This window comes from Epinephelus fuscoguttatus, linkage group LG7, assembly GCF_011397635.1.
Source record: "Epinephelus fuscoguttatus linkage group LG7, E.fuscoguttatus.final_Chr_v1".
Lineage (NCBI taxonomy): Eukaryota > Metazoa > Chordata > Actinopteri > Perciformes > Serranidae > Epinephelus > Epinephelus fuscoguttatus.
In genome coordinates, this window is record NC_064758.1 from 10,127,461 (window position 1) to 10,153,740 (window position 26,280).

The 26,280-nt window shown below is 39.2% G+C and overlaps 1 protein-coding gene across 2 annotated transcripts in view; it reads left to right on the top strand.

The window, feature by feature from the left end:
* The first annotated feature begins 1,615 nt into the window (after window positions 1–1,615).
* The window catches only part of ptpn11b (protein tyrosine phosphatase non-receptor type 11b), a 49,966-nt gene continuing 25,301 nt past the window's right edge, over window positions 1,616–26,280 (top strand). For both annotated transcript variants that reach the window (XM_049581032.1, XM_049581033.1), the window contains exons 1-2: window positions 1,616–1,740; window positions 19,073–19,195. In XM_049581032.1, the coding sequence (XP_049436989.1) occupies window positions 1,727–1,740; window positions 19,073–19,195 (137 nt within the window). In that variant the 5' untranslated portion in view covers window positions 1,616–1,726. The remainder of the gene's footprint in view (window positions 1,741–19,072; window positions 19,196–26,280) is intronic.

Sequence of the window (26,280 nt, forward strand, 5' to 3'; positions counted from 1 at the left end):
TTCTTAGTACAGGCAAGTGGCATTCGCCCATGATACAGTATGGACAGCAGCTAAACAACATGTCTGTTTTAGCTTGCTAATTAATTAACAGTTAAACAGTCACAAGTGTGCAGTTTGGGTGTGCCTCTGTTTTCAGCTTGGATTATGGCCCAGTCAGTTAGAAGTGAGGAACGATCTATTTATGCCTATTTTTCAAGGGCCCTTGTAGTAAATTGCAGTGGCGTTGTAGTTGGGGGAACAGTGTGACTGAATACCCAGGGCCCCAGTGGGTGGGTGGCCCTCAAAGAGCCTTAATATAAAGTCTGGTTTTGTTTGCATTTTTTTCCCTAAGTTATTAGTGTCATAACTAAATTAAAATTGGCTGAATAAATCCATTGAAAAACTGAGCTTTGTATAAAAAGCAGTGGAAGCTCTCTGAGGCCTCTCACACCTCAAACTCATACTGCTGGATCACTAAAGTGCACTGTCATGTCTTTCCCCAAGAAAGAGAAATCACAGTTCCCAAATAAGATCAAGATAGTGAAAGATAGCAAACTGACGTAATAAAACAAGAATCAAAAGGCACATAAGAGGTGCATGAATCAAAAGAGGAGGGGTGCGGCCCACAGAGACTGAGCCCAGAATTTGGTGCTATACCTGCTCTGGTACATGGTTATAAAGCCTCTGATATTAACCTGAGTCTGCCAGGGAACTTTAACAATGTTCTTTAGATGCATCAAGCTAGCTCTGGTTAGTCAGACCAGGACAGGAATAGAAGCTTGTTTTGCAAAATAAAAGTATAAAACCATCACATGACAAAGAAAGAAGTGGAAAATATTAGTTTGGGGTTAAAAATTACCCTAGTTTTGTAACATTCTATGAAAATTTGTATTTCCTAATGACTTGTAACTCTAAAATATATGTTTCAAAAATTAAATATTTTAGAAGAAAGACTTCCAGAGGTGAGCTTTTACATTTGAGTACAAGTACAGATTTCCCTCAACTTTTATGATATTAAATGAGGAAAATAATTAAAGTATCTGATATTTACTTAACTTAAACATCAAAAGTAAGTTTATGATATTAGATGCACCTAAGTATTGAAAGTAAAAGTACAACTAACTAAAAAGCAAGCAGTCAGAATTTTGAGCATTAAGAAGCTTATGTCTTCACAACATGCACACCACCATAAAAATGGAGCCCATGTTACACTTGAAGAAAAAGAGGTCTTCTTCAAAACTTAAAGGTTTTAAAGAACAAAGTTTTTCTTTCCCTTCCAGTTTGGAAAGAAACAGTTTGTTTCCTCTAGGAAAAAAGTAGAGTAAAAAGTAAAAGTTGTCAAGAATACAAAACTCATGCGAAGTTCAGATATTCCCAAAAAAATACCTCAGTGGCCTACTGTTGTGAACCATTATTACTTTGTCGCATTACACCACTGAAGATTCATGTGCAGAAGTCGGGATATTGCAGCACATGCAGGAAAAATAAATAAACGTTTGAAATTGTTTAAAAAGACAATATGAACAGGAATATTTCAAATAGGTTGTTATTAAAATCTAACAAAAATCCAGCTCTTTAAAATCAGTCCACAAAAAGGCTTTTGTTTTGAAGGCAGTAACCGGAAGCCGTGTCAGTAGTTATATGTTGCTCACCAAAGCAGGTTCAACAGATCTCTCACTCTTCACGGCGACTCAGCAGAGGCGAAAGGGGAACGTTTGTGGACACTTGACAGCTTTCAGAGACTGCTATGACATCTCGCAGGTAAAGTCGAGTTTGTTTTTTAAACTGTCATCAACGGCGCCGTAATATTTAACAGCCTCTTTAACACAGCGCGAGCGGCCAGAGAGTGCACGGGCGAGACTGAACTGAGGCTGCCAGCAAAAGAGCAGGGGCGCCTCAACTTTTCCCAGCCACAGACCCCTGTAACAGACGCACTCCATTATATGTTTACATTGTTATTCACGAGCACTGAGTTATTTAACCTCCTTTTCTTGTGGTTACAAAAAGTGGCGACGTCGAAAGCTTTGATATAAAAGTACCGTTAAATTTGCTTTATTTGCGCGAGCGGCCACAAACAGTGTAAATAAAACTGCGTCAGGTTGCTTTGTTTTCATGTTTTACGTCTATTGGCATGTCGTGCGCATGTGTTTATGAGTGGTGTGATTTATTTCTGAGCTGTGGCTGCATCATGTCAGGCCCTAAAGTTAATATGAACTCCCCCTGACACTTTTACACTTTACACTTAAAGACATCGCACACGTTTTCATCCTCACTTTTCGAATTTAGTGTTATGGGCTGTTACTGTCTTCTGTCCTCTCTCTTTGTTTCTCTAAGGGCTCAGTGCAGGAAATTGGCTTACAGCTTCCTGTGAATCCAAGTCCTGTTCACAGAGTATTTCAGTAATCTTGTAACAAATTTGAAAGTGAACTTAAGTAAAACCCAAGAACAACCTCAAGTGTATTACAGCAACATTGGTTTTAGGTCTCCACTAATGTATTGTCAAGAGCCACAAAAACAATCAAGTCCGCATGTCATCAGTTGCTGGAACTTAAAAACAACTGCAACTCACTATAAACCATTTAAAACCAATTTATAATTACTAGTTAATACTAATGCAAAATACTCTAATTCCCTTCAGGAATAATAATAATAAACTATATAATTAAGATCTTCAAATCAAGGACAGTGGCCTGCTTTACCTTGACAGCTTTGGTAATTATTGTGTATATTCCTCCTACCAATAACTCGGTCCTCCTCCTACATATTATTAACCACATGCACATCTGTGGACTGGTAATGATTTGTAGATCTCCTTGAAACATTGATCTGCTTAGTATGTGAGGAATTAAGAGCTGTGCTGAACACCGTAAACATGAGTAGATACATGTCATGTAGTATGTAGTAGTAATTTAGGTTCTGCATATTGCATATCTGCATATAACATCAGACTTCCTCTTAGATGGTCCTGTCCAGGTACTTTCCAGTACATGGTTAGTAGGCTGATATTAGCTACTTGCCGTATGTGTGAGTAAAAATTATACTAATCAAAATATGCTAGGGTTATTTGGTTATGTTAGGTTATTTGGTGGGGTATATGCTGCAGCGAAATGCATTCGTTAGACTTTAGCATTTCTTTTTAGCATTCATTATAACTAATGGTCCACACAAATGCAACAAGTGTTCGTCCTAGTACAGATTTCTATGCAAGGTGACCTCTGTAATGTTGACTTCAGCAATTGGCTCGTCTGTTGACCATTATGGGTGTTGTGGACTCAAGAAAAATGCAATGTTGGCAATCAGGGAGTTTATAGTTGATACAAGTACTCTCCCACTATATGGGTAGAAGAGATAGCAGATGTGTTGTGTTGCATGGTATTTGACACGCAGCTGTTGGGTCCTGTATGCCTTTGGTTGGTAAAGCTACGAAGGTAAAATAATGATGTTGAGGTTAAAAAGGCTAGTCAACAAACTGAACAAAGAGCACTGAATTCCACCAAACTGTGTTATCACAGTAGAATCTAGCTGGATATGGCTTAGTCCTCGGTGCATCAAAGGGAGTTTGGAAACAGTTAAGCTGCCAGGCTGGCTGGTGCATTAAGAAAAATTCAGATTATAATCTTTTTCTTTACAACACACATTTCCATAAGCACGGGCCGCTACATTGCTCAGCTGCTTCCTGGTTCACCTAACAAGAATCTCCCTATATACTATGTGTTTTAGCTCTCTGTGTGGCTCAACTTTGTGAAAGCTATCGGGGAAAATCCAAATCCTTGTTAACTTGCTGCAGTGGCTGATTATTCATCACACCACTGCAACGATGCTGGCAGAGATGTCGACTCACGTCACATGGCTTGGACTCAAGTCAGACACCGGTAACCAATTTGAGGACTCTAGACTCATCTTATCATTATCAAAAAAGACTTGAAACTAGACTTGGACTTCAGCACCATCGACTTGTGACTCAACTTGGACTTGAGGCTCTTGACTTGAAAATACTTGATACTTCCATCAAGCCCAAAGATTAATGTTATTTAGAAATTGTGCCAAAAATCAATTCATTGCCTGTTAACATTAACGCTGTTTCCAGCAATTCGACACTTAATCCCAGATCCACTTGAATCATTCTGACAGCAAGTTGCAGGAGAGAACCATGAAGAAATAACATTACATTACTGAGTGCCAGTTTGGGTATGGCAGTATATCGATATTATATCGATATCGTAATATGAGACTAGATGTCATTGTAGATTTTGGATATCGTACTATTGTAAGTTTCGTCTTTTCCCGGTTTAATAGACAGTGTTGCAGTAAAGTGATGTAATTTTATGAATTTACCAGATTGTTCTAACTGTTCTACTGTTTGTCCTTATCCACTTAGCCATTATATCTACATTACTGATGATTATTTACCCAAGTATCTCATTGTATGGAAATTTTGTGAAAGCATCCTCAGTCAACCCTACAATATTTTGGCAATATTGTCGTCGGGGTATTTGTTAAAAAATGTGGTGATATTTGATTTTCTACATTTCACCCATCCCTGGCGCTAGTTGGAAAAATGATACAAAAATAATTTCATCTGCATACAGAAACTACAAAAAACAAGAATTACAACAATTGCATTGCAAAGCATGTGGGTTGAAATATTACAGTCAAAACAACTTCTGACAAACTTGTTTAAACAAAAAAGTATGAATGAAAAGCATGAATGATTTTTGTAGATTTTATTGAATTAGTATTGTGACTCTGTTGTTAAAATGGCATTACATTTAGTGTAGCATACATTATGGCTTGTATAGGACTCAAAATTCAAAGTTTTGGACCTGGGACTTGCCAGTCTTGACTTGGAACTTAAGTGCAAAGACTTGAGACTTACTGTACTTGTGACATGGGATATGACGCAATGATTTGTTCTTACCTCTGTTGGTGAGTCTATTCAGTTTGTACCTTAACACACACATGAAAAGCATACCAAACTGTGTGTTTGCACATGTATACATATTCATACATTTATATATGAATGGCTTACATATGTAAATATGCAAGCCAGACCTGCATGTTGGACAAGCATCCAGTTGACTAATACAATAGACATTTAAGGTATTTACCTTAAACTTAAAATTCACTTTTGTTTGCACTGTGGTTCAGATTACTAATTCATTTGGATTTAGATAAAAAGCTGTCGCCAGTAGTCACCACTTTAAATGTGTCTAGTAGTGCCACCTTATCAAAAATCTCAACAAAACCAGTAAGTTAAATGTTGTAACCACTAACAGGAATATTGGCAAAAAAACTTAAGTAAGAACTATTAGTAGGGCTGCAGCTAACGATTATTTTCATTGTCGACTAATCTGTCGATTATTTCTTCAGTTAGTTGACTAATCATTTCATCAAAAAATGTGTTAAAATGTTGAAAAATGTCGGTCTGTCTCTCCCAAACCCCGAAATGATGTCATCTAATGTCTTGTTTCGTACACACACCAAAGGGTTTTAGTTCACCGTCATGGTGAGTGTATAAAGCTGCCAATATCTGAATGTAAGAAGCTGCAAGAAGAGTATTTTGGGGTACTTGTATAGTACTTCCCTATAAAAAATGACTCAAACCAATTAGTCGACTACTAAAATAGTCACTGATTATTTAAATAGTCGATTAGTCATCGATTAGTCGACTAATCGTTGCAGCCCTAACTATTAGTGTCATCATTTCTCACTTTATCACTAGAATTGTATTTCAAGGAAATTTATTTCCCCTCACAGACATTTGTGATGCTTTTCTCTGACATTTACAATAAACACTTGTGAGCTGATAGAGGGCAAAGCGTTCAGTTGCCCCAGGGCCCAAAGCCACCAGCAGGCTCAGATCAAAAACAGAGGAAAACACTGAGACAAAAGTGAAGAGTTGTTTTCATCTTAGCTGGTTTCCATGGTTTGTCGCCGGCCCGAGACACGTATGACTGTTGCTCTGTGGCTCGCTCTTTACTTCCTGAGCTGAAATACCACAGGGGAACAATGCTACAGTGCGTGCCATCTTGATCAGACAGACCTGCTCTCCTGTTGATGATAGTATCACTCAGACTCCCCATTTCAGGAAGGACTTTAGTTCATCAATCTCTTGGGGAAGGCTGGAGTTTCCACGTATTTTTTCATTGTTGTCTTTGCAGTGAAGAGTTGTGGCGGTTTAGTCATAAAGGAACCATTTGTACCGTCCCTCATTTAACTGTACCATCAACATTACAATGATTAAGCATTGTAATGAGTTCAGTATAACTCTGTGGTTCCAGAGAAAGCACTAATGATGCATAATCGTTTTCGTTTCTGTTCCATTTTTATGTTGCCAGTTGGTTCTGTGTAGTATTACAAACTTTCCACTATTGGAAACCACCTCTGCCCCCCTTTGTTTAAAGAGGAGACCTCGTCTGTCACTGAAACTCATTTGACCAGCTGAGAACAGTGAGTCAGTTTTGTCGATAAGCCGACAGGAAAACAACAGCCCATGTGGAGGAATAAGATAGCGCTGCCAACATTTCCAGGAGTGCTCTGAACCAACTGTTAGGTTTTTCCAGATACATGTTTTGCATTTTATTCAGGCACAGAACAATGCAGATAGAGTATAGGAGACAAAACATTTAAATTATTTTAGCCTCACATGCTTATGCTCTTTAAATATTACTTAATGCTTGTGTAGTTTAGGGAAATGTGCTTTAAAAGGTAGAACGGACATGCCATTCAAAGTATATGTTAAATAGTCGATGTTTAACATATCAGAACTACACTACCCTTTTATTTAGCTTTGTGAATCCAATCTCAGTTTTGATCAGGTTAATAGTGCCGCACCTGCCGTTGTTTGTGGATCTTCCCTGATAACTGACTTTGAATACTGAAGTCACACTCGTCTCACCTCAGTAGCAAGTGCAATTCTCCCACCATCTTTGGCTGGTGACAAGAGCGGGCTGGAAAAGAGGAACAACGTGATTGCCCACACAAATATTTACCATTTAAGTTCTCTTTGCAGACAGTTTGACATCTATGTAAATAGGCAAGTTTGTCACAGAAAGCAGTACCTGCCTGAAACTATATCTGTTGTGTGATATTTCTCTCCATCACGGGTGTATGATGACTTTCAATGGCCCAGTGTCTAAGATCAGCAAACTTTCAAACTGAGTTTATGACTGCTGTGTGAGTGTTCATTCGATAATTATTTTTTACCATCAATAAATTAAGCTACCCTGCAGTCTGTCAGATACAGAAAACAATAGCAAATGTGAATTACGGGATACAAAAATCATCTGAAATTAATTTGTACAGTCTTCTATTTTCTGATGAGTTGGAAGGCAGAAGAGCAATTTCAGTCTTTGCATTAGCTGATTTCAGTGTGTGGGTCTTCAATATGAACTACATTCAAACTAGGAAGTTGGTAGTTTTGCATAGTAAAATGAGATGCGGAAAATCTTAGCAAAGTATTATCATATATTTGCTTTCCATAATAAGATTGTGATCAGTAACATTTTCCTGTGATGAATGGGAAGTGGCCCAAACGCCTGTCGGTAACCATGTCAGTAATGTGCTGTCTCTTATGTTGAAGACGCTTGTTTTAAATGCTTCTTGAGTGGAAAAAAAGAGAGCATATAAAACATTAGACATTGTTCAAAAATTCAAATATGACATCTGAGTGAGAGACATTAGTTAAATGTTAAACATACTGTGTGTACATTTCTGACAGTACATTATTTAATCCAAATTGAAAAGGGGATTATTTCATTATTTTAATCTTTTGCTCCCTGATAAATTTTTGCACAGAAGTCAGGCAAAATTGCAAAGAGTGCTTTCTTGTAGAGTCAATACGATGAAAAGTTTTTGAGCTATTACTCTGTGTTCTCAGTTTTTTTCAGGCATGAAGTCCGGTGTGTATTAACTAGTTTCTAGAAAGTTTGATTTCCATGTTGTCTGTTAAAAAATGTTGGATGTGTCTGTGAAAAAACATAGTAGTTATTTATTAACCATTAATGCCCAGAGCCACTTTTACTCTGTGTTTGACAGGTATTGTTTACTCTATGTAAATACAAAAAGCCTCAAACTATGGATACCCTGTGCGACTTGTTGTTTTTGCATGGTTAAAGAGCTGCCTAACTACCCTGAAAGCTTTTGACCATTTGTCATATCACCACAAGCATTTTTGCTTATCAGTCAGCCTCTGCTGAGTTACATGTAAGCGAGAGGTGAAAACAAACTGCATGCACGTGCGCAGCCTAAGTTGGTCATTAAGCCAATTTCACTAAGCTGACTGCTTGGTGCTACACAGAGAAGTGAAGCATCCAGCGACAGGGGGTGTGCGAGTTTTGCACCTCATGTAAATACCCCAGATCATCAGCTGGGCTAAAAATATCTGCAACATTACCAAAATCCACACCCTGGGCTTGTCTGTGACCAATATAGCTTTAGCAGAGGCTTTCATGCTGCGCTGTAGCTACTAAGTATATCACCTTTTTGTCAGTAGGCCGAGACGGGTGCGCTTTAAATAGCCAACCAGAGCTATATTGAACTTGAGACATTATGTAAGAGGATAGAGTGGTGGCTGGATGCACACTGGGCCTGTTTCCCCTCGACCAGCCTGAGGCCTAACCTGCAGCTCCCAGCTGCCTCTGTCTCTCCCACAGTACACCCAGTGTGTTGTCTCCTTTCCTGTCGACGTCTCGTCAGATAAAACCAGGCTTTTCGAAATCTCGTTCTCTTGTCTTGTCTCTGTCTTTCTCTCTCTCTTACTGCCCAAGGCCAGATGCAGGGAAATGGGGTGCCTGGTGGTTGTCAAAGGGAATCCTATTCTTGGAAAGCCCTGAGTCACTCCTGCTCCTGCAGTCATGATCTGAGGAGAGGAGGGAGGGAGGGTGGGAGAGAATATGGACATGGATAGTGACTCAAATGTACAGTATTACACAGAGAAATCCTTTCAGTGAAATTAAAAGGCTACACAAAACTTTCAGTTATATCACCCAATAATAGGGTTATTGCCATGCAAGTTTGGTGCTGTGGATCTGCACTGAGCTACTGTAAGGCAGAGATTATTCAGTATTTAAACAGCAGGTGATTAGCATAACCCTGAGTATGAAAATAAATACTTTGGTATTATAAAAATTTAATTTTTTTTTTGGTAATTGTTTGGCCTGTGGACACGTTGAAAGTTCTCAGTATTCATTATTAGTTAGGTTTCATACAACACAAGGTGGCAAAACAAAACAGTTCACTCAAAGAGAGGTCTTTTGCTATTAATGCAATATTTGAACTGGTCCTTCAGACACACCAGGCAGGTTCAGTTATGTAAATCATATCAAACTACACCCTCAGGGTTAAGTGTACATTTTCAAATATCTTTTAATTTGGCACCCTACAGCCATATGAGGTTTAAACAGGACAGTCAACACATGGCAGCTTACAATCAACACTTAGTTTCACTGAACAAAATTAATGTGTGTGGGGTTTTTTATGTACCCAAATATAAAGTAATTCAAAACACATCAGCATCACGGGTTGTATGCTGCATATTTACTGCAGTTGGTTAATATGACACTTGAACATTTGCAAGTAAATGAGCAGCTCAATAGTCTTTATCACTGGTTCCCAAGAACCAGGTCTGTTTCTACAAGCATTTCATAGTGAGGGATGGCCTAAAAGTTAATCATTATCCACAGCAACACACACTGAAAGAGAAAAAGCAAATACATTTTGTCCTGTGTTTTGACAATGAGGACACCCAGATCACAAAAAGAAATTGTTTCACTTCAAATCTCAAAAAAGGCTTCCAAGAAATCTATCAGGAGCCTTGCAGCCAGGATTGCATAAGTGACATTTTGGGAAAATGGGTTTCATAATTGAAAATAAAATGCCTTTGTTTGATCTGCCTTGTACTAAAAGGACAGTGCTGGAATTAGAGCAACAAAAAGATGTGTGGTCTTGACAGAGGATGCATTTCACCAAAATGTAAAAGTCATTCAGTGCTATTTATGTCTACTGATGAACATTTGCTTACTCGTGCCAATGGTAAAGAGACTGTACAATTCCGACATGCATATAGGAAGCTGACCTTGAGGTTTCATTTCTGGCCACAGTTCTTTAGGGTGAACTTAGAGAGAAAACATTATGGTTTGACATGTTGGTGAAGCCTTAGTAGCAGTTTGCCTTGGGTACAAACACAGTTTAAAGCTGCTAGATATTTTTAGCCATGCTTTGTTGGGCAGTCCACCCTACTAGCAGAACTATCAAATGGGCTGTAGACATTCATAGTCCCCAGAGGATAAATCACAATCAATTTGGTGACCTCCTTCCTCTCGTGCTACCATGAAGTTGACATGTTTTTTAGTGAATGTCTTGATAACTATCAGATGGATTGTTATAAAATTTGGTGCAGACATCCATGTTCCCCTCAGGATGAATTGTAGTAACTTCAGTAATTGCCTAACTTTTCATTATCAGGTCACAATTTCAGTTAGTCTTTACAATGAGCATTACAGTCTCACAGAGAAGATTTTTTATTCAATCTTAAGGTGTGTAATTACTAATACTAAATAGCTATGGTTAAAAAAAAACATGATAAATGATCTCTATATCCACTATTTGGCGGGAATAAAAAGGTAATACAGACCACATAAAACTAAAATCAAATGTAAAATAAAAGATGATAAAATCAAACTGGACGTGTTATTTGAGATAGCTGCAAAATCCAGAGGTCTTTGTAAGGTCAGTAGACATTATGCTGAAGCCTAATACGGCCAAGCTTTTGTTCTCTGCATTTATTTTCTAACTCATCTGCAAAGCTGACTAACCCAGCCCTGCAAAATTAATAGCCTAATGGCATACTGCTGAATTGGCTGGATTGGGGGGTTTAGCTTGGCAAGGTCTAACTATGATCCGGTGTAACTACGCCACACACGATTTGGTGTAATCTCCAGGCACGGGCAACACAGCTGTTGCATTTAGCCTCCGACAAGATAGCAGGGACCTTGTGGCTGGCGTGGCCTGGTCTGTGTTACAGCCAGAGAAAGCTCTGTCAGCTTTAGGATCACATAGTGGGCTTCGGAGCAGAGCCATCGGCCAGCCGGTTACCTCTTTGGGCACGAAGGGGAGAGAGGGTGAGGCTGAGGGAGCAGAGCAGAGGGTGGCTGGACCACTCTGCCATCGCCTGTCACATTCGTCTGAGGTGGGAAAGGAGGGAATGCAGGGGACGACTGATAGCACTGACGGGTGCTGGTATCAGGCCTGCTCACGCTCATCCAAATCCCAGATTAAAAGGCCCCCGCCCCCTCGCTCTACCTCCTGCACTCTCTCTCTCTCTCTCTCTATCTCTTTATGTCTCTCCTAACACTCTTACAAAGCACCCCCCCTCCACTTCTATGTCATTTCTCTCACTGTCTCTGTCTCACTCTATCTAACCCAGTAACACTTTTACAAGCACCCCCCCACCACCGCCACAACCACCCTCCGCCTTTCGTCTCTATATCTCCCTCGCTCCCTCCTGCCCTCTCTTGTGTAACAGTGCCCAGTGCTGGATTACTAAACTCTGAGGCTGCTGAAGCAAGGGGCTGTGGCAGGCTTCGACCAGAATGGTGAGGTAGGGCAGAAACGATCCCATTCAACTTCAGCATACTTACTGCTTTTGGGAAACCTTCACGCCTACTTTAACTCCTCCTCTCCCTGTTAATAATTGTCTTTATTTCTGCTGTAGTTTGCTATTTTACTGCACAGAATCCAGTGCTGAAGGATAACAGGTGAACTCTGGAGAGTATGTGGAGACCTGGCTGTGCAGAAGTGTGTGTGCATATGCACGTTATTTTGCTCCCATGCATTGATGTGTGTGTGTTGCTGTAAAGGTGGGCGTTTCAGGATGTTTGGTTACAGAAGGGCTAGGAGTACGCTCTAGTTGTTAAGAAGGCTGAAAAAGTTGTGTGCCAAGACACTCAGGGGAAGCTGCCCCCCCGCCTTCAGCTGTCTGTAAACCTGACAAGGTGAACAGTTGTGCAGTAGTTGCTGCTGTTGTGTTTTTGAAGCATTGGTCCAGTGTGTGCGCCTGGTTCCAGCCTGTCTCCATTGTTTTGAAAGTTTGACGAGTGACAGCAGCGCTGTGATGAGGGATTAGATATGGATTAGTGACATAAGGCATTTTTGCCCCACTGTTATTATTTTTCCGTATGAATCTGGGTAGGATTAAAAACAATACCAGGAGTAATCTGTCCACCAGCTGACACCCATGACTTGTCAATGGCTCCTCAGTAGAGTAACCTAAATGTAGTGGCCACTTTGAGTTTGTATTATAATGAAAGGGCTGTGACAGGTGGAAAATATTTAGCCATTAAACAAAGGAAATATCTCATTTTACAGCTATAATTATCATATAAATAGCGTCCAAGTACAGAGTATTGACAACTGTACCGTAAGATATCATGCTGATTAGATTCCATATGAGCGTGTTGTGATATATGTGATATATATTGGTATTGGCCTAAATGTCAGCTGAACAATGATTTGTCCATCGAAGACCACTGAAAAGTTTATTTACAACTGCAAAATGATCTCTGTCAGAAAAACAAAACAAAACCAAAAAAACAAAACAAAACTGTGTGTTCATTAAAAAAAAAAAGGCAGTTTAACGTGTTTTATGTAATTTTATGTATATTGGCTTTGGCTTGAAATGTATCATCCATCAAGCTGTAACTCTTTGCTCAGGAAGTTTCTGGTTTAATTATAGTTTTCCCAATTTTAGACTTTGTTTAGGCAAAGCTGCTCGCAGTTGAACATTTAGCATTGGATTTAGCAGTTTTGTAGGAAGACACATTTACATTCCTCAAAGGTACCAAAACTCAAGGTATCATGTCAGCTTTATTATCAAAAATCTTATTATCCACCCCTACTAGCTGGTAAGATATGGATATGGATATGTTAAAAGATAATCAGGAAGACGTCTTGAGATTCATATCTTATTCTCACACCCTGGAAGTATAAACAATAATAAAACTGAACAAGCTGTATGACAGTGATAAAACATTGTAAAACAGGAAGAAAGAAAGATGAGCACTAAGCAATTGCTGTACATTTCTCAGCACGCACTTTTTCACATTTTCCAGTCTAGAGATTTAATTGCATTTCAGTAAGAATAAATCTCCTATGGACTCTCTAACAGTGTTGTGGATGATACATTTAACACTTTCTTTCCGTTCCATTGAGTCATTTCCTGTCTGTTTACAAATGGTCCATCCCAAGCTCAACCACCCAGCCTCTCTGCCAGACTTCCAGAGATATTTCTAATATCACAGGGAGGGCCTTGTCCAATTTACCCTCCACTCATACATGTTTTTAAGACTAATCCCCTTGTAATCGGTTAGTGTTTATTATTTGTAAAGTTCCCCCTATAATCTGCTCGCTAGGCTCGTGGAATGAGAGAAAGCGCAGCAGATCGGTTTTGCCCCCTGGTTAGGATAAGGGGGTCAGGTGCAGTCTGGGTCAGATGTCTGGTCTGGTCTATTGTGGTCTGTCTGTCTAGAGCTGGACCAGTCTAGTCAAGACTCACTGTTCATGCAGGTTGGACTGATATTTGTATCAAAATCAAGCAGATTTTGGTATTTTATTTAACACTACCCTGTGGTAACTCCAACAATAGGTGATCCTCAATGACATCAACGGAGAGGTGCAGTGCACTGCGTTGGTCTGAATTCTAATATATATCATGTGTCATTCCCTCCTGTACAAACTCTATCACACATTCAGCATCATTAGTGATTCTCGTGCAGTGTCTGTCTCTCGCTTCACCTGTCTCTTCTTTCACTCTTCTCGTGTTTCCTTGCATGTCATAGTCAAAACAGGTCAGGCAGCTTTGTGATTGACAAGCAGTCAGTGTCACTTTGATTCATCTGTTGAATGCAAAACGGTGACAGTTGCTTCATCTACAAAAGCGTACATGTCTGACATTTGCATTTAGCTCTCAAAAAGCAATTTCAAGCCTTTTCGATTCAGTTTTAGTAAATGTCACTCACATTTCATTTGAACAGAATTTTCACAAACAGAAACTGCAACAGTCAACAATGAGAATGTCAAGCTTAGATATCCTTATTATACAGTGATTATATTTTTGTTTTTGTGGTAATATGAGTTATTGAAGAAATTAATAGAAAGCATTGCGTCACATTACATGAGGTGAGATTCAAACCTTAGGATCAGCAGTGACCACAACAGTATTCGGCTTTGTATTCGCCACTCTAAAGTGACACCAGATCTGCTGAGCTGACACATGAGTCTTATTTTTATCTTACTGTCATGGGTTTGTGTCATACAGTGTACAAAAACAGAAACGCCTAAATGCTCGCCCACTGTTGTAGCTTTCAGATATTATCTCCTCAGCATGAGCTTCATGAAGGCGCTCTTGTGTCACCATCTGCCTGCTCTCCACTGGGTTATATTAATCAATAATAAGCCTTTGTAATGTGCCGGGGGTGGTGGTGAAAGGCTATGATTTAGGATGTGAAATGCATGATTTCCATGACTCATTCAGTCTATATGTCACTCTCGAAAAGTCTGTTTTCCCCTTCTTGTTGAATCACCAACATTTACGAGCATTTTCTTTCCAGAGACAATGTCAAGGGCTGCATGTAAAGGTTATTTTTATAGGTATTTAAATAATCTAGGGACAAAACTCATCTGAAATGTATTACCAGCAAAGACAAAGCGGTGACGGCTCATATTGTTTTCACCTCATCTCTGTGTGTCTGTGTGTGTCATCATGGAAAAATGTGGTCCTGGACACATGTTGCGAGAACCACCAATAAAGCCATTTTGAGTATTTTGCCAGTTGTTTTTGTATCAGGTGTGTTACAGGTGTGTAGTTGAGATTGAAATGTAGGCCAGACTTGAAGGTGAGTAAGGGGGGCAGAAGTAGGGTGGTAAGAAGTAGGGAAGGGGCCATTGACGACCCACCTCCTTCCACACACACATACACACAAACGCACACACACAGACGCACACACTTTTCACCCCTGGCCCACATTTGTTTCAAGTCATGGATCACTGTAATGTGGCTGGAGTGACCCCATGGCAAGATGGTCTCTAGTTTTTTTTTTTAATTTATTTCCTTTCATTACTCCAAACAAATTGCAGATTCTCTACATGAAGGTAAAAAGGAGAAACATAGGAATTTCCTCTAAGTTATAGAGAAATAAGTTAAAAGGAATAAAAAAAAGGTATACAGCTTTTCATGGTACACCTAATGTCATAGCTGCCTATGATGGAACTGATATTGTAGAGCAGTGTTTCAACTCGTGTCTTGAAAAAAAGATGAAGGCAAAAAAAGAAAATAGGTCATCCTGAAGTGAGATTTTTAAAGAAAAAAAAAACAGTGAATTTTGCTAACTTGTGAAATTCATTGGACATCACAGTCATAGATGATACAGCAGTGAAAGATGATCTGGAGGAGCCAGATTTTTCTCTATAGTCAAGGTTCGTCATCACTGATCTGTGAGTAGCAAGAATACTCGCCAGCTATCAGCTGGCATAGACCCAGAGAGGTTTCTTTAAGATGTTGGTGTGATGCTTCTGTCAAAAATTTTTTTTATTTTGATATGAAATGCTCTCAGAGTTGTAAAAGTTGCAGTGTAAAATGCTTAGACTACTGTTTTTGTACATGTTGTAACAACAGTTATTTAATGAACTAATGTATAAAAAAAACACAGATAATACATTGCTTAGGACTACAATTAACAGTCAGAATTTTATGTATGATATAAAGCAAGAAAGCGGCAAATTGTCAGATCTAAGGAGCTGAAACCAGCAAGTGTTTGGTAGTTTTACAGTTAATTATCAATATAAATATTGATTGATTTATTTATATTTTTATCTCAATTGACTTACAGTATTTGTAAATGACTGGAACTGTTTAATTGCACACAACCAATTTGGTCAGTTTTCTCCCCTTGCTGCTGCAGCCCAAAATGGTTGCCCAGTTACTCCATGAATATGCTGTAGGAAATAACTTTTGCTGCTTTAGGCAGTGTATACAAAACTAACTTTAAGGCACATTGTGGCATTGTTGTCACTAAGGGTTTCATTTAATGCTGCTTACCACACATGAATTATGGCACATTTTTTGTGTCACCACTAATTGACAGTATACCAATTACTGTTTATGTGTCAGTTTTATTAAATCACTCTTCCTTAACACACAAATGGGGCCCTGGATGGCTAATGGTGCATTGGATTAGCCAGCAATGGCACACAGTAGTTAGGGAGGTTTAACCCAACGATCCCTGCTTAAACATGAGCTTTAAATCCACACAGCTGACACACAGCCATTCACCGGGGCATTGCTGCTGTACCTACTCACTGCTTCCATGAGATTAATGTAGTCCTTCGCTCATTAAACACAGTTTTTACTCAACACTCCAGCATGCTAGTGATAGTGCCTGTGTGTATTTGCTGAGTTTATGTCTTACAGCTGTTTGTGAATAATGAATTTGGTTTGGATAAGTGGCAGCGTCAAACACTCCAGTAAGAGTGCACAACCCAGATAATCGGTCGACATACCTGGGAAGTGGATGGAATAAATATTTTCCTGCACTGTTTTGCAACAGATGAAGTAACATGTAATCGTTAGCTTTGGCTTTGCAGTACTGTAAACCTGAGTGTTCTTCCCTTTCAGACCAGAACAGGACATACTAATGTGTGGTTGGATTCAGAGAAAGAAGTACACTACGTAGTAATGCTTGGCCTGTCACAGTAACTACTTTTGTTGGACAATAAATTGTCCCAGAAATAATAGCAATAAACAATATTTTTGTGATTTTAAGACTGATATTATGATAATATAATAGCAAAAGAATGCAAGTACACCTAGGTTTGAAATAAGCATAAGCCACAAGCCAAATGCTGGTAACGTGAAAATGGCTGCTTGATTTCAGACACAAAATAATGATTTAATATTGAGTGGTCAGTGAATTTGAACATTTATCTGTCAGGGGCTGGTAGATGTTCACATTGTAAAAAATACATTTCCCACCCTGAACTACACTCTTTCAAAAAGCAATGAACTTTTAATTCTTAAAATTTTTTTACACATTGGAATTGAAATATGAAACTTAGACACAAAGAGCAGACGAGAGGACAGACACACTACAGTTTTTTTACTGTTCATTCAGCTTAGGTGCTGTGAAATAAAACACTTAGGTACTGCATCCAAGGCTTATAATGGTTGGAAAGGCTGTGCTGTTTATTTTGGCATCATGTTGGCTAAAATGCTGGGCGATATCATTCAATATATAGACATCACTTTGGATCATTTTTGCTGACTTTGATAAGTTGATAATGTAATTATTGTGACAGACCTTACTAATGCACAACCAGAGTCATTATTATGGATATTGCTATATACCATCTGTCAATAAATCTTTAAGAATAAGAGCATGAATGCGAAGGGAAATCATTTTAGCAGTTACTGTTGCCTCCAGTTTAGCCTGAGATGTGGTGAAAGCCTTCTTTTTCATACAGCTCACTTTTGACAAAGAGCATTAGTAAGACAAATGCAGTTCAACATACAGTAGCTGTGTTCGTAAAGAGTACTCCATTTACCTTTTAATGTAATTTTACTCTAAAAAGTTGTTGAAAACACTGCAGACAGGCAACCTGTGTGTGATCTAAGTTATCATTTATTTTAAGTAAAGTAACTTTAATGACTTTTAAATTCTTAGTAGATGGTGATATTTTGGAAAACAACAATAAAAAAAGCTAAAAGATTAACATTGTCATTGGTGTATTACAAAGGAAATAATTCAGCATAATATTCATAACTAGAAATGAGTGCTCTATAATCAGTTTCTTCCTCTTTCTGGAATGGACCTCACACGACTGTGTTCCTGATAGTGTGTTACAGAAAACTGAAAGTGCAACCTCTGCCCAAGGATTCATGTCTAGTACTATGCACATACCCTTTTATGACCATCAGTCACCTAATAAGATAACCATTAAAAAGTCTGTCGCTTTGATCAAACCGATTTACGACTTGCAGCTGTGCCCATGTCACAAATTGAAAACTTTCACTGCTGATAAACACTTAATGATCGGTGAAGCAAAGATTCCTGCCTAACTTTTCCCTTAAAGCAGCCATAAACACACAGTAGCAGAGTAAATTGCCTAAAATACCCCAAACCAGCTATATTTCACCCCTTACTGTTTGAACAAAAGATTGACTTTGGTAATAAAATCCAGGGTTCTGAGTTGAAACATCACTAAGTCATATTAGCTGTTAGTTTGTTCTTGTTCACTCCATCTTAAAAACCTAACGTGTGTCTCAGAATGTCCTAACTAGGGTGCACTACTTGAACTTAACATGCAAAGGCCAGTTAAGTCCTTCTTTCTAAACAGGAGTCTGTTTATTCAGCAACATTTAACAATTCCACAGCTGTATAATTTCTGTTCTTACAAATGGCCATTAGATGTATAATAAGGGACAAAGTTCCTACACTGTGAACAACCTCAAATTGAAGCTAGAAGTAGGCACTTAAACCTTATAGTCATTGTTGCATTTCAAATTTAGTGGACTGGATTACAGAGTCAAATAAACATAAAAAGCATCACTGTCCAAGTACGTGTGGCCTCATTGATTCTGTACAGTATTTTGTGTTGCAGTAACTGTTATCAGTTTATGTAATGTTTCCATCTACACTGAAATATCCAGTATGGGACTTTGAAAATGAAACATTACACCTTTCATCTGTCACGACCGCTGCAAATGAAATATGTCAAAACACTCCTACAGGTCTGTACATAAATAGCACTCTGAAATGTAGAGCTGAGTGGTTAAAGCTAAAACACTGCAGGCCCTCAGAGTCAGCTACACTGCAAAGCTGCCATTTCAGACTTAAATGGACTCTTGTTTCTGACAGACACAGAGTAAACAAAATGAAACAATATACTATTTTGAACTCAGGAGATCTAGTGTTATTTTTGAGTTAGTAGGAAAGGAAGCTGGGGGTGCTAAGAGACAGACATCACTGCATACATTCTCTAACATGGACACGAATCATTTTGGTGTTCAACAGGCTTCTTTTTTGTCCCATCTGTTGTTTAGGTGGTTCCACCCCAACATCACCGGTATCGACGCAGAGCAGCTCCTGTTGACCCGGGGCGTCCACGGCAGTTTTCTGGCCCGGCCCAGCAAGAGCAATCCAGGGGATTTCACCCTCTCTGTCAGGTAAGGCCTCACCTACACTCCCATGCTTCCTTTTCATTTTATTTTTGTTGTTCCCCATCAGCCTCAGTATTTAATCTTAATATTCTCACTGGTTCAAAGTTCAGTCCCAAAAACAAACAAGGCTCTGGGGCTGTCGTTTTGAGAGGTGTTTAGAGAGGCAAGTGGTATATTTTAGGCACTAAGATTGTGTTCCAATCCACTGTGGTTTAAAGTGAGTCCAAATAAGCCTAATGCCTGCATGACCAGAAGATTTCACACAAACAATACTCAAGAGTGCCCCAGTACCCTTAAAATGATTATGTCTGTTTTCAGTCTAACACTGAGGAGTGACTGTGCTGGTTTGACTGAAGTTCACCACTCAGGAGTGGGCAAGGCCTTAGAGTCTCTGAAATTCCTACCTGAGCTCAGCCAGTGATGTAACATTTTGTCTGCGGGTTAACAGATGCCATTTGAATAGAAGTTGTTTTGTATGAGTGTTTCTAGGAACATGTTAGGTAACAGATTTGGAATGTGTGAGCTGGTAACAGAAAATAATAATTTGGGGCAGCAGGGTGGTGCTGAGGTGAGTCGGACAAGCACAGCCGAGTGTAATGCCCCGTGAAACCTGTCACTGATGCCCTAAAACATATTTCTCTTCACGTCTTTAACTGCGAACCCTGGTGTGTTACAGAGAATGCGAAATTGCTGGTAAGTAGGACTCAGCAGTACATGCTGTGGTGATTACAGAGAGCAGGAAACAAAGTGAGATAGAAGAAGAGAGAGTTTGAAGAGTGGCTCTTCCTTGGCAACGGAAGCTTTTAAGAGATACATCAGTCGGCCAAGCGCCTGGAAGAAAGCCCAAATGCATTTGTTACTCTGCGACTGGCATGGTGGCATGGGCAGGGGGAAGCTGTGTGTGGGTGTGCGTGTGTGCATGTGTGTGTGCGTGTGTCTGTGTGTGTGTCTGTGTGTGTGTGTGTCTGTGTGTGTTTGAGAGAAACAGAGACAGAAGGAGGAAAAGGAAACAGTGAAGTTAGACAGGCAGTCATGAGCTTTTAAATAATGTTAAAGAGTAAAGGACCTGTTAAGGCTTTGACCTTCACTGCCTGTGGTTTGCATGCATGTGTGTGTGCGTGTGTGGTGGAGAGTGTCATAAGTCACACACACCACAGGAAGGTTGGTGGGGTGAGTTGTAGCCACAGTTTGTGGTCTTGACAGACTTAAACACATACACACACATACAGGTCAAGTGGCCAGTGTGTAGAACCGCAACACCTGCGAGAGAAAGCAGGCCACATTGAGCTAAGAGGGGGAAGGAGGAGGGAAGCAGACTTCATATAAAAGAGAGACCATGTAACTTTAGAAAGACAAAATAACAGTTTTCCTCATACAAATGAAAAGTTGAAAAGTGAAATTCAGAAGTCATTAAATAAAAAGCACTTCTGGGGACACATGGTAGGGAAAAAACCTCAATATGTAAATCCAAACAAAGGTTTTGTAATCCATGCCCTTGGATTAATAATCCATATTGATAATGTAGCTTTATCACACTCTCAGTTTACGTTCCTTCAGCCCACTACCTGAATATTTACTGTTGCTATGACAACAAGTGCCACCTAAAGTTAGTTCATATTAGTTTACAGTATATTAATCTTTCAAACTTAACATTGATAAGCCATGAAATTACAATTGGAAATTTTCTAACAAAGCCAATTACAACCGCCAAGAGTCATGCCCCTTAACTTTGTGTTGTCACAAGTTAAATTCTTAAAATTTGAAAAATAAAAGCTTAAATCCCTGGGGAGCTACGTTAGCAAAAACATTATGGTCCTCAAAAGGATTGCACTGCTTTTGCGACTGCTAAACCTGTGCAAATGAGAGAAAAAAATAGCGTGCAATCCACAAAGCACATGCGAAGGGTGAAATGCACGCAAACTGAACACAAACTGCACTGCCAGTCCTAGCTGCGCCGGTCCAATTTGCATGCATGTAAATTAAATTCATAAATTCTGCGCAAAATTGCCCCCTTCTTATGCAAATAAGCCTCATTGCAAATACCACCTAATCCACAAAGACCAGCGCTAATTGCCACAGGCAGTAAAGCGGTGCTATTTAACGCCAGTGAGACCCGTGTATTAAATCCGCGCAATTTCTCGTTCTCCCTCTCTCATTCTCTCTCTCACGCAAAATGATTGCAAATTTCACTCAGTTGGTGGTAACTCTGGAGCATAGCCTATATAAGGGCTGTCATGCCAGGACTCCGGTAATCATGGCAGCAGTGATTGTAGCCAGGCGAAGGCACCGTAATGGCAGGCGCGCACCAGAAAGGATTTATCGGAAGAGAGTATCACTTTTTGATTTAAGTGACAATGAAATCATTTGCAGATACCGGTTGCCAGGCCGCATGGTCCTTGCGCTACTAGATGACATCAAGGATGACATTGAGCCTGCCACCCAGAGATCCCATGCTTTACCTGGTATTGTCAAATTAGTGTCTACTAGTGATGCGCGGATGGGCTCTGACGGCACCCGAATCCGCATCTATCCATCAATCATCCATCCACCACCCATCCGAGCAAATTAATTTTCTGTAATTACAGACCCGCATCCACCCGCACCCACCCGCACCCGCATGTTTATATTATCAGGAAAGATTAGATCCTGACCGATCCCGTCAGCTGACTGACATTAAAATAATCAATAAAATGGCGTTACATTCGCGTGCGTAAAGGCATTAATGAGGAGACACTCATTTCTGCTGCTGCGGGGATCACTGTGTTAAATAAACCCTTCCACATGACACATTTAAAGAGCATGCTTGCCCAACCAATCATACATTATTTATCAGCGGGATATAAGCATGATGATATGGAGGGCCTATTGTATTGCACACGACACAAGTAGGCTCATTTCACATTTTAGAACATGCAATACATTTTCCCCTCATTAATGTTTGTCAAAACAATTTGTAAACTTTGTTTTTAAAGGGTGCGATTTAAATAAAAGTTATTATTAGGCTATTATTTTCACCCGCCCATAACCCATCCGCCATTAATCAGATTGTTCATTTTTATCACCCGATCGACCTGGCGGTTATAACTGCCATCCGCGCATCTCTAGTGTCTACACTACAGGTTCTTGCATCTGGCTCTTTCCAGAACCCCATTGCAGGCGTCTCAGGGCTCTCACAGTCATCCATCAGCAGGGCCATGTGCCGCAAATTGCGCTCAGCTGCCAAACTTTGTGGGCGTGTTAGCGCCGGTATATGATTAGAGCAAATTCTTTTGAGGATAAGGCGCTAAAACAGGGCAGATTGCGCGAGCTAATTCTGTGCAAATAATGGCGCTATTAGCAGGAGCAATCCATTCTTTGTGGATCTGGCCCTATGTTATTTAATTCATTTTAATTTTAATCTTAATTTAATTGATTAATTCTCATTTATTGATGAGGGCAAATTACAAAACTGCACAGATTTACATATTTATTTTTTTCTGTCATGTGACCCCAGAAGGGTTCCTGTATAAAATGTACCAGCACTCAGTTCAGTACACTCAGGGGTTTGGCTGATACAGCCTTACTTCATCTAGCCAGTAGTTCGTGATGGCTAATGTTGGCTAAAGTTAGCAAGACAGATATTGTTGTCAAAATTACATTTCTTAGTTAGTTTACAAAGTTTAGGACTATTCTTTGCTACTATAGCATTTACCAACATCATGTTACTGTTGTGTGGCACTGAGGTGCAGTGGTTAGCATTGTTGCCTCACAACAAGAGGGTTCCAGGTTCGAATCCACAGGCTTGTCGGACCCCTGTGTGGAGTTTGTATGCTCTTCCTGCGTCAGTGTGGGTACTCTGGGTACTCCGCCTTCCTTTCACAATCCAAAGACATGCAGGTTAATTGGTGACTTTAAATTGGCAGTGAATGGTTGTCTGTCACTGTGATAGTCTAGCGACGTGTCCAGAGTGTGTCCTGCCTCTTACCAGTGACCCAAACCCTGTTCCTGTTACAGAATATGAATAAATGCATGTTACTGTCACTTTTTCTGGCTGCAAAGTAGGCTCACTTAAATATTTTCAGGTTCAAGCAATTTGTATCTTTTAAATTAATAAAACTTCGATTTGAAACAAAATGTGAGGTTGCAAGATTAGATGCATTTACAGGGAACTTTCTGTAGCCATTGTAGTTTACTGTGCAAGAAGTATGAAGTATTGTAGAAAAACAAGTCATCTTGTTGAAAAGCTGTTTCAATTTAAAACATTATTGTATCCGTATGTTAAGCCAGTTTCTTTAACTTCCTGCCTTATTTTGGGGATTAATTAATGCCTTACAATTGGCCATACGTAAATATCTCAGCACAATAAGTTATCTCTTCCATTTGAACAAACAGCCTCACATACATAAAAACAAATAAAAATAAAAATCCGGCAACCTTAAAACTTTCAAAGTGACAGAGGGCCAACATGGTACAGCAGCGAATGCTGCGTTATACATGCATGTCCTGCCACAATATTTAATTATTTCTCAGGAAACTGACTCAACTATAGGGGCCAAATTCAACACCTGTAGCTGTCTGTGACCCTTGTAGAAGCCAAGCTTTTTATCATCAAGTACACCTCCATCAGTGCAAAGTAAAATTGTAAAAATAAATAAATAAATAAATAAATAAATAAAAGTTTTTAAAGTGTGTAAGAGAAAAAAAAACATGTCACAAGGTTTTGTAATCTTTTGAATCAAACATTCACAGATGGCTTTTTTACTTCTGGCTTTTACTGATTGTACTTCACCAAATAGTCTGTAAAATGTAGAAAATATCAGAATATTCTGAAGATAATTACTTCATTATCCTGTATCTACAGAAGTTATTCTGAGCTAGCATATCATGCTACTGAGCCCAGTCACCATTTCTTTTCAAACACACACTCTCACATACACATACAGTGTCTTATCACAGCAGAGGAGAGGCTAATTAGCCAGTCATTAGCTAGGTTTCATCTTACCAAGGCCATTATGAGTGTGATAGTCACTGTTCAGATTGTAATGGACGCTGAGGGAGTCCGTTGTCCCTTTCTCTCTCTGTCTTATCTTCCTCTCTCTGCCTCTCCTCCTCTTATCTCCACCACCTCTCTTCTTCTCTGGTCCACGAGGCGAACAGAAGAAGGAGGGGTTGAACAGAGCTGCTGCTAAAAAGCATCTGAAGGCTGAAGTCTGAAGTCTGAGACGCTAATGAGAGCTTTTTGAGGGGTTTGAAAATGTAATCAATTCAGAGTTTCATAAAACTCAAAGACATAGAAAGAGAAAGTTTGAAGCAGAAAAAGTTTGGCTATAATTTATATCCAAGTCCAATTCCGTAAGGAGCGCAGTCTGGTCAAGTTTTCTCATTTTTCATGCTCTTTATTCACTCTAAAGACCCCGAGGAGGAATTTTAAGGGCACTCTTAAGAGAGAATTTTGCAGGGCAAGTTACCACAGAGAGCAAATGGATTTCTCCTAGCCTCTGTATTATATAATGCTAACCTTAGATATGTTTCCACTGCTGCCAGGCTATTTATAGGTTGAAACAGTTGAGTAAAAAAACATTTCACCATCATTATTGTGAATGTCAATCTCTGAATGTTAAGTCTTCATTTATAACATGTTTCAAGAGTTCCTTAATTCCTATGTTGAATGTAAATGTGACATTCTGACATGTAAGTTCCCACATGGTAAGTTTAACATCCACAGCTAGTAGGTGTGCCTGAATCTTCATGACAGCAAAGACAAAGACACAACAACCATGGCTACACAGTGTGCAAATGTGTGTGTGAGCGTTTCTGCTTCCTGATGCGTGCCAACACCGTAGGCCTCCTGCATGTACTGTGGACAACACACAACACCTGTGCAGCTGAAATACTGAAACAGAGTAAACATGTCCATTTTGGCTGTACTTATTAACAACGCTAACGGCTAGCTACTATTAAGTATGCTATCTGCTTTAAGCAAGAAGCTACAACAAATACATTTGTATTGTAATATACAAAGATAGTATTAGGATACAGAAACTCTTTCTCATTCTACTCCCTCTTGAGTTGTTGTTAGTGGTTGTTACTTAATACTCCTTAATAAAGTTTGTAGAAAAATGAGACAATTCAAGTGAAAATCTTTGCAGTGTGTTTTGAAGCTCTTTCATGTCAATTTTGACAATACTGTTTGGGAAAAAATCTAAATGCCACCTAAGTATGTGCATATAGCCAACAAATGTTGTTATACATGGCTAGCTGTAAAGAGTACTTAAGTAGCAAAGCTAATCTGGTGATTTTTGTGTTTTAGACTGAACCTTCCAACAGCACAAATAGTAATGTAGCTATTGTTCAGTAGTTTAACCCAGTTTTTTTTGTTGTTTTTTTACGTTAAAAACTTTAATTGAGGTTTTCAAATTAAGCGTCAAATGTCTGTTGTCATTTTTTATGACGTCATTACCCTAAAAAAAAAAAATCCTTGAACAAAATCCTGTAACAATGTTGAAATGTTTGAATCACGAGTCAGAAAAAATCCTACACAGCCACCAGTGAAATCAAACTTCCAATCTACAAATAGTTTAACACAAATATCAGTGCAGCCTAATCTTTATCTGCAACACCGGGTTTAAACAGAACAACAAAAATAAAAAAGCTGCTCAGCATTTGAGTGTTCATTTAAAATTTGAATTTCAAGGGGTGTCGGTAGCTTAATGGATATAAATAAATAATAATAATAACAAATAATAATTTGAATTTCAAGGTTATGAATGAAGCATCGAACTGTTCAGTACAGCCTTATTGATTCTGATGATTTAAAGATTTCATGGATGTCTGAATTTGCAGACAACTCTTTCAAACTGAAATTGCCCAATCTTCAGAGGAGCTGAGGAAATAGATATAGTTCAAAAAGATGTCGGCTTTTCAGCAGATGATACATTGGTTGTATGCCAGTTTTTTCCGCTGTCTATCAGGAAAAGCTCTTGAGACACAGACTGCATTGACCTGATATAACGTCTGAAATTTTATATCAGGTTTGAACATGCCTCCTTTAGGATTTAGGTAGGGAAGTACATGGAGGCCAAAACTTTATCAGCCTCAATTTGATAAGTGAA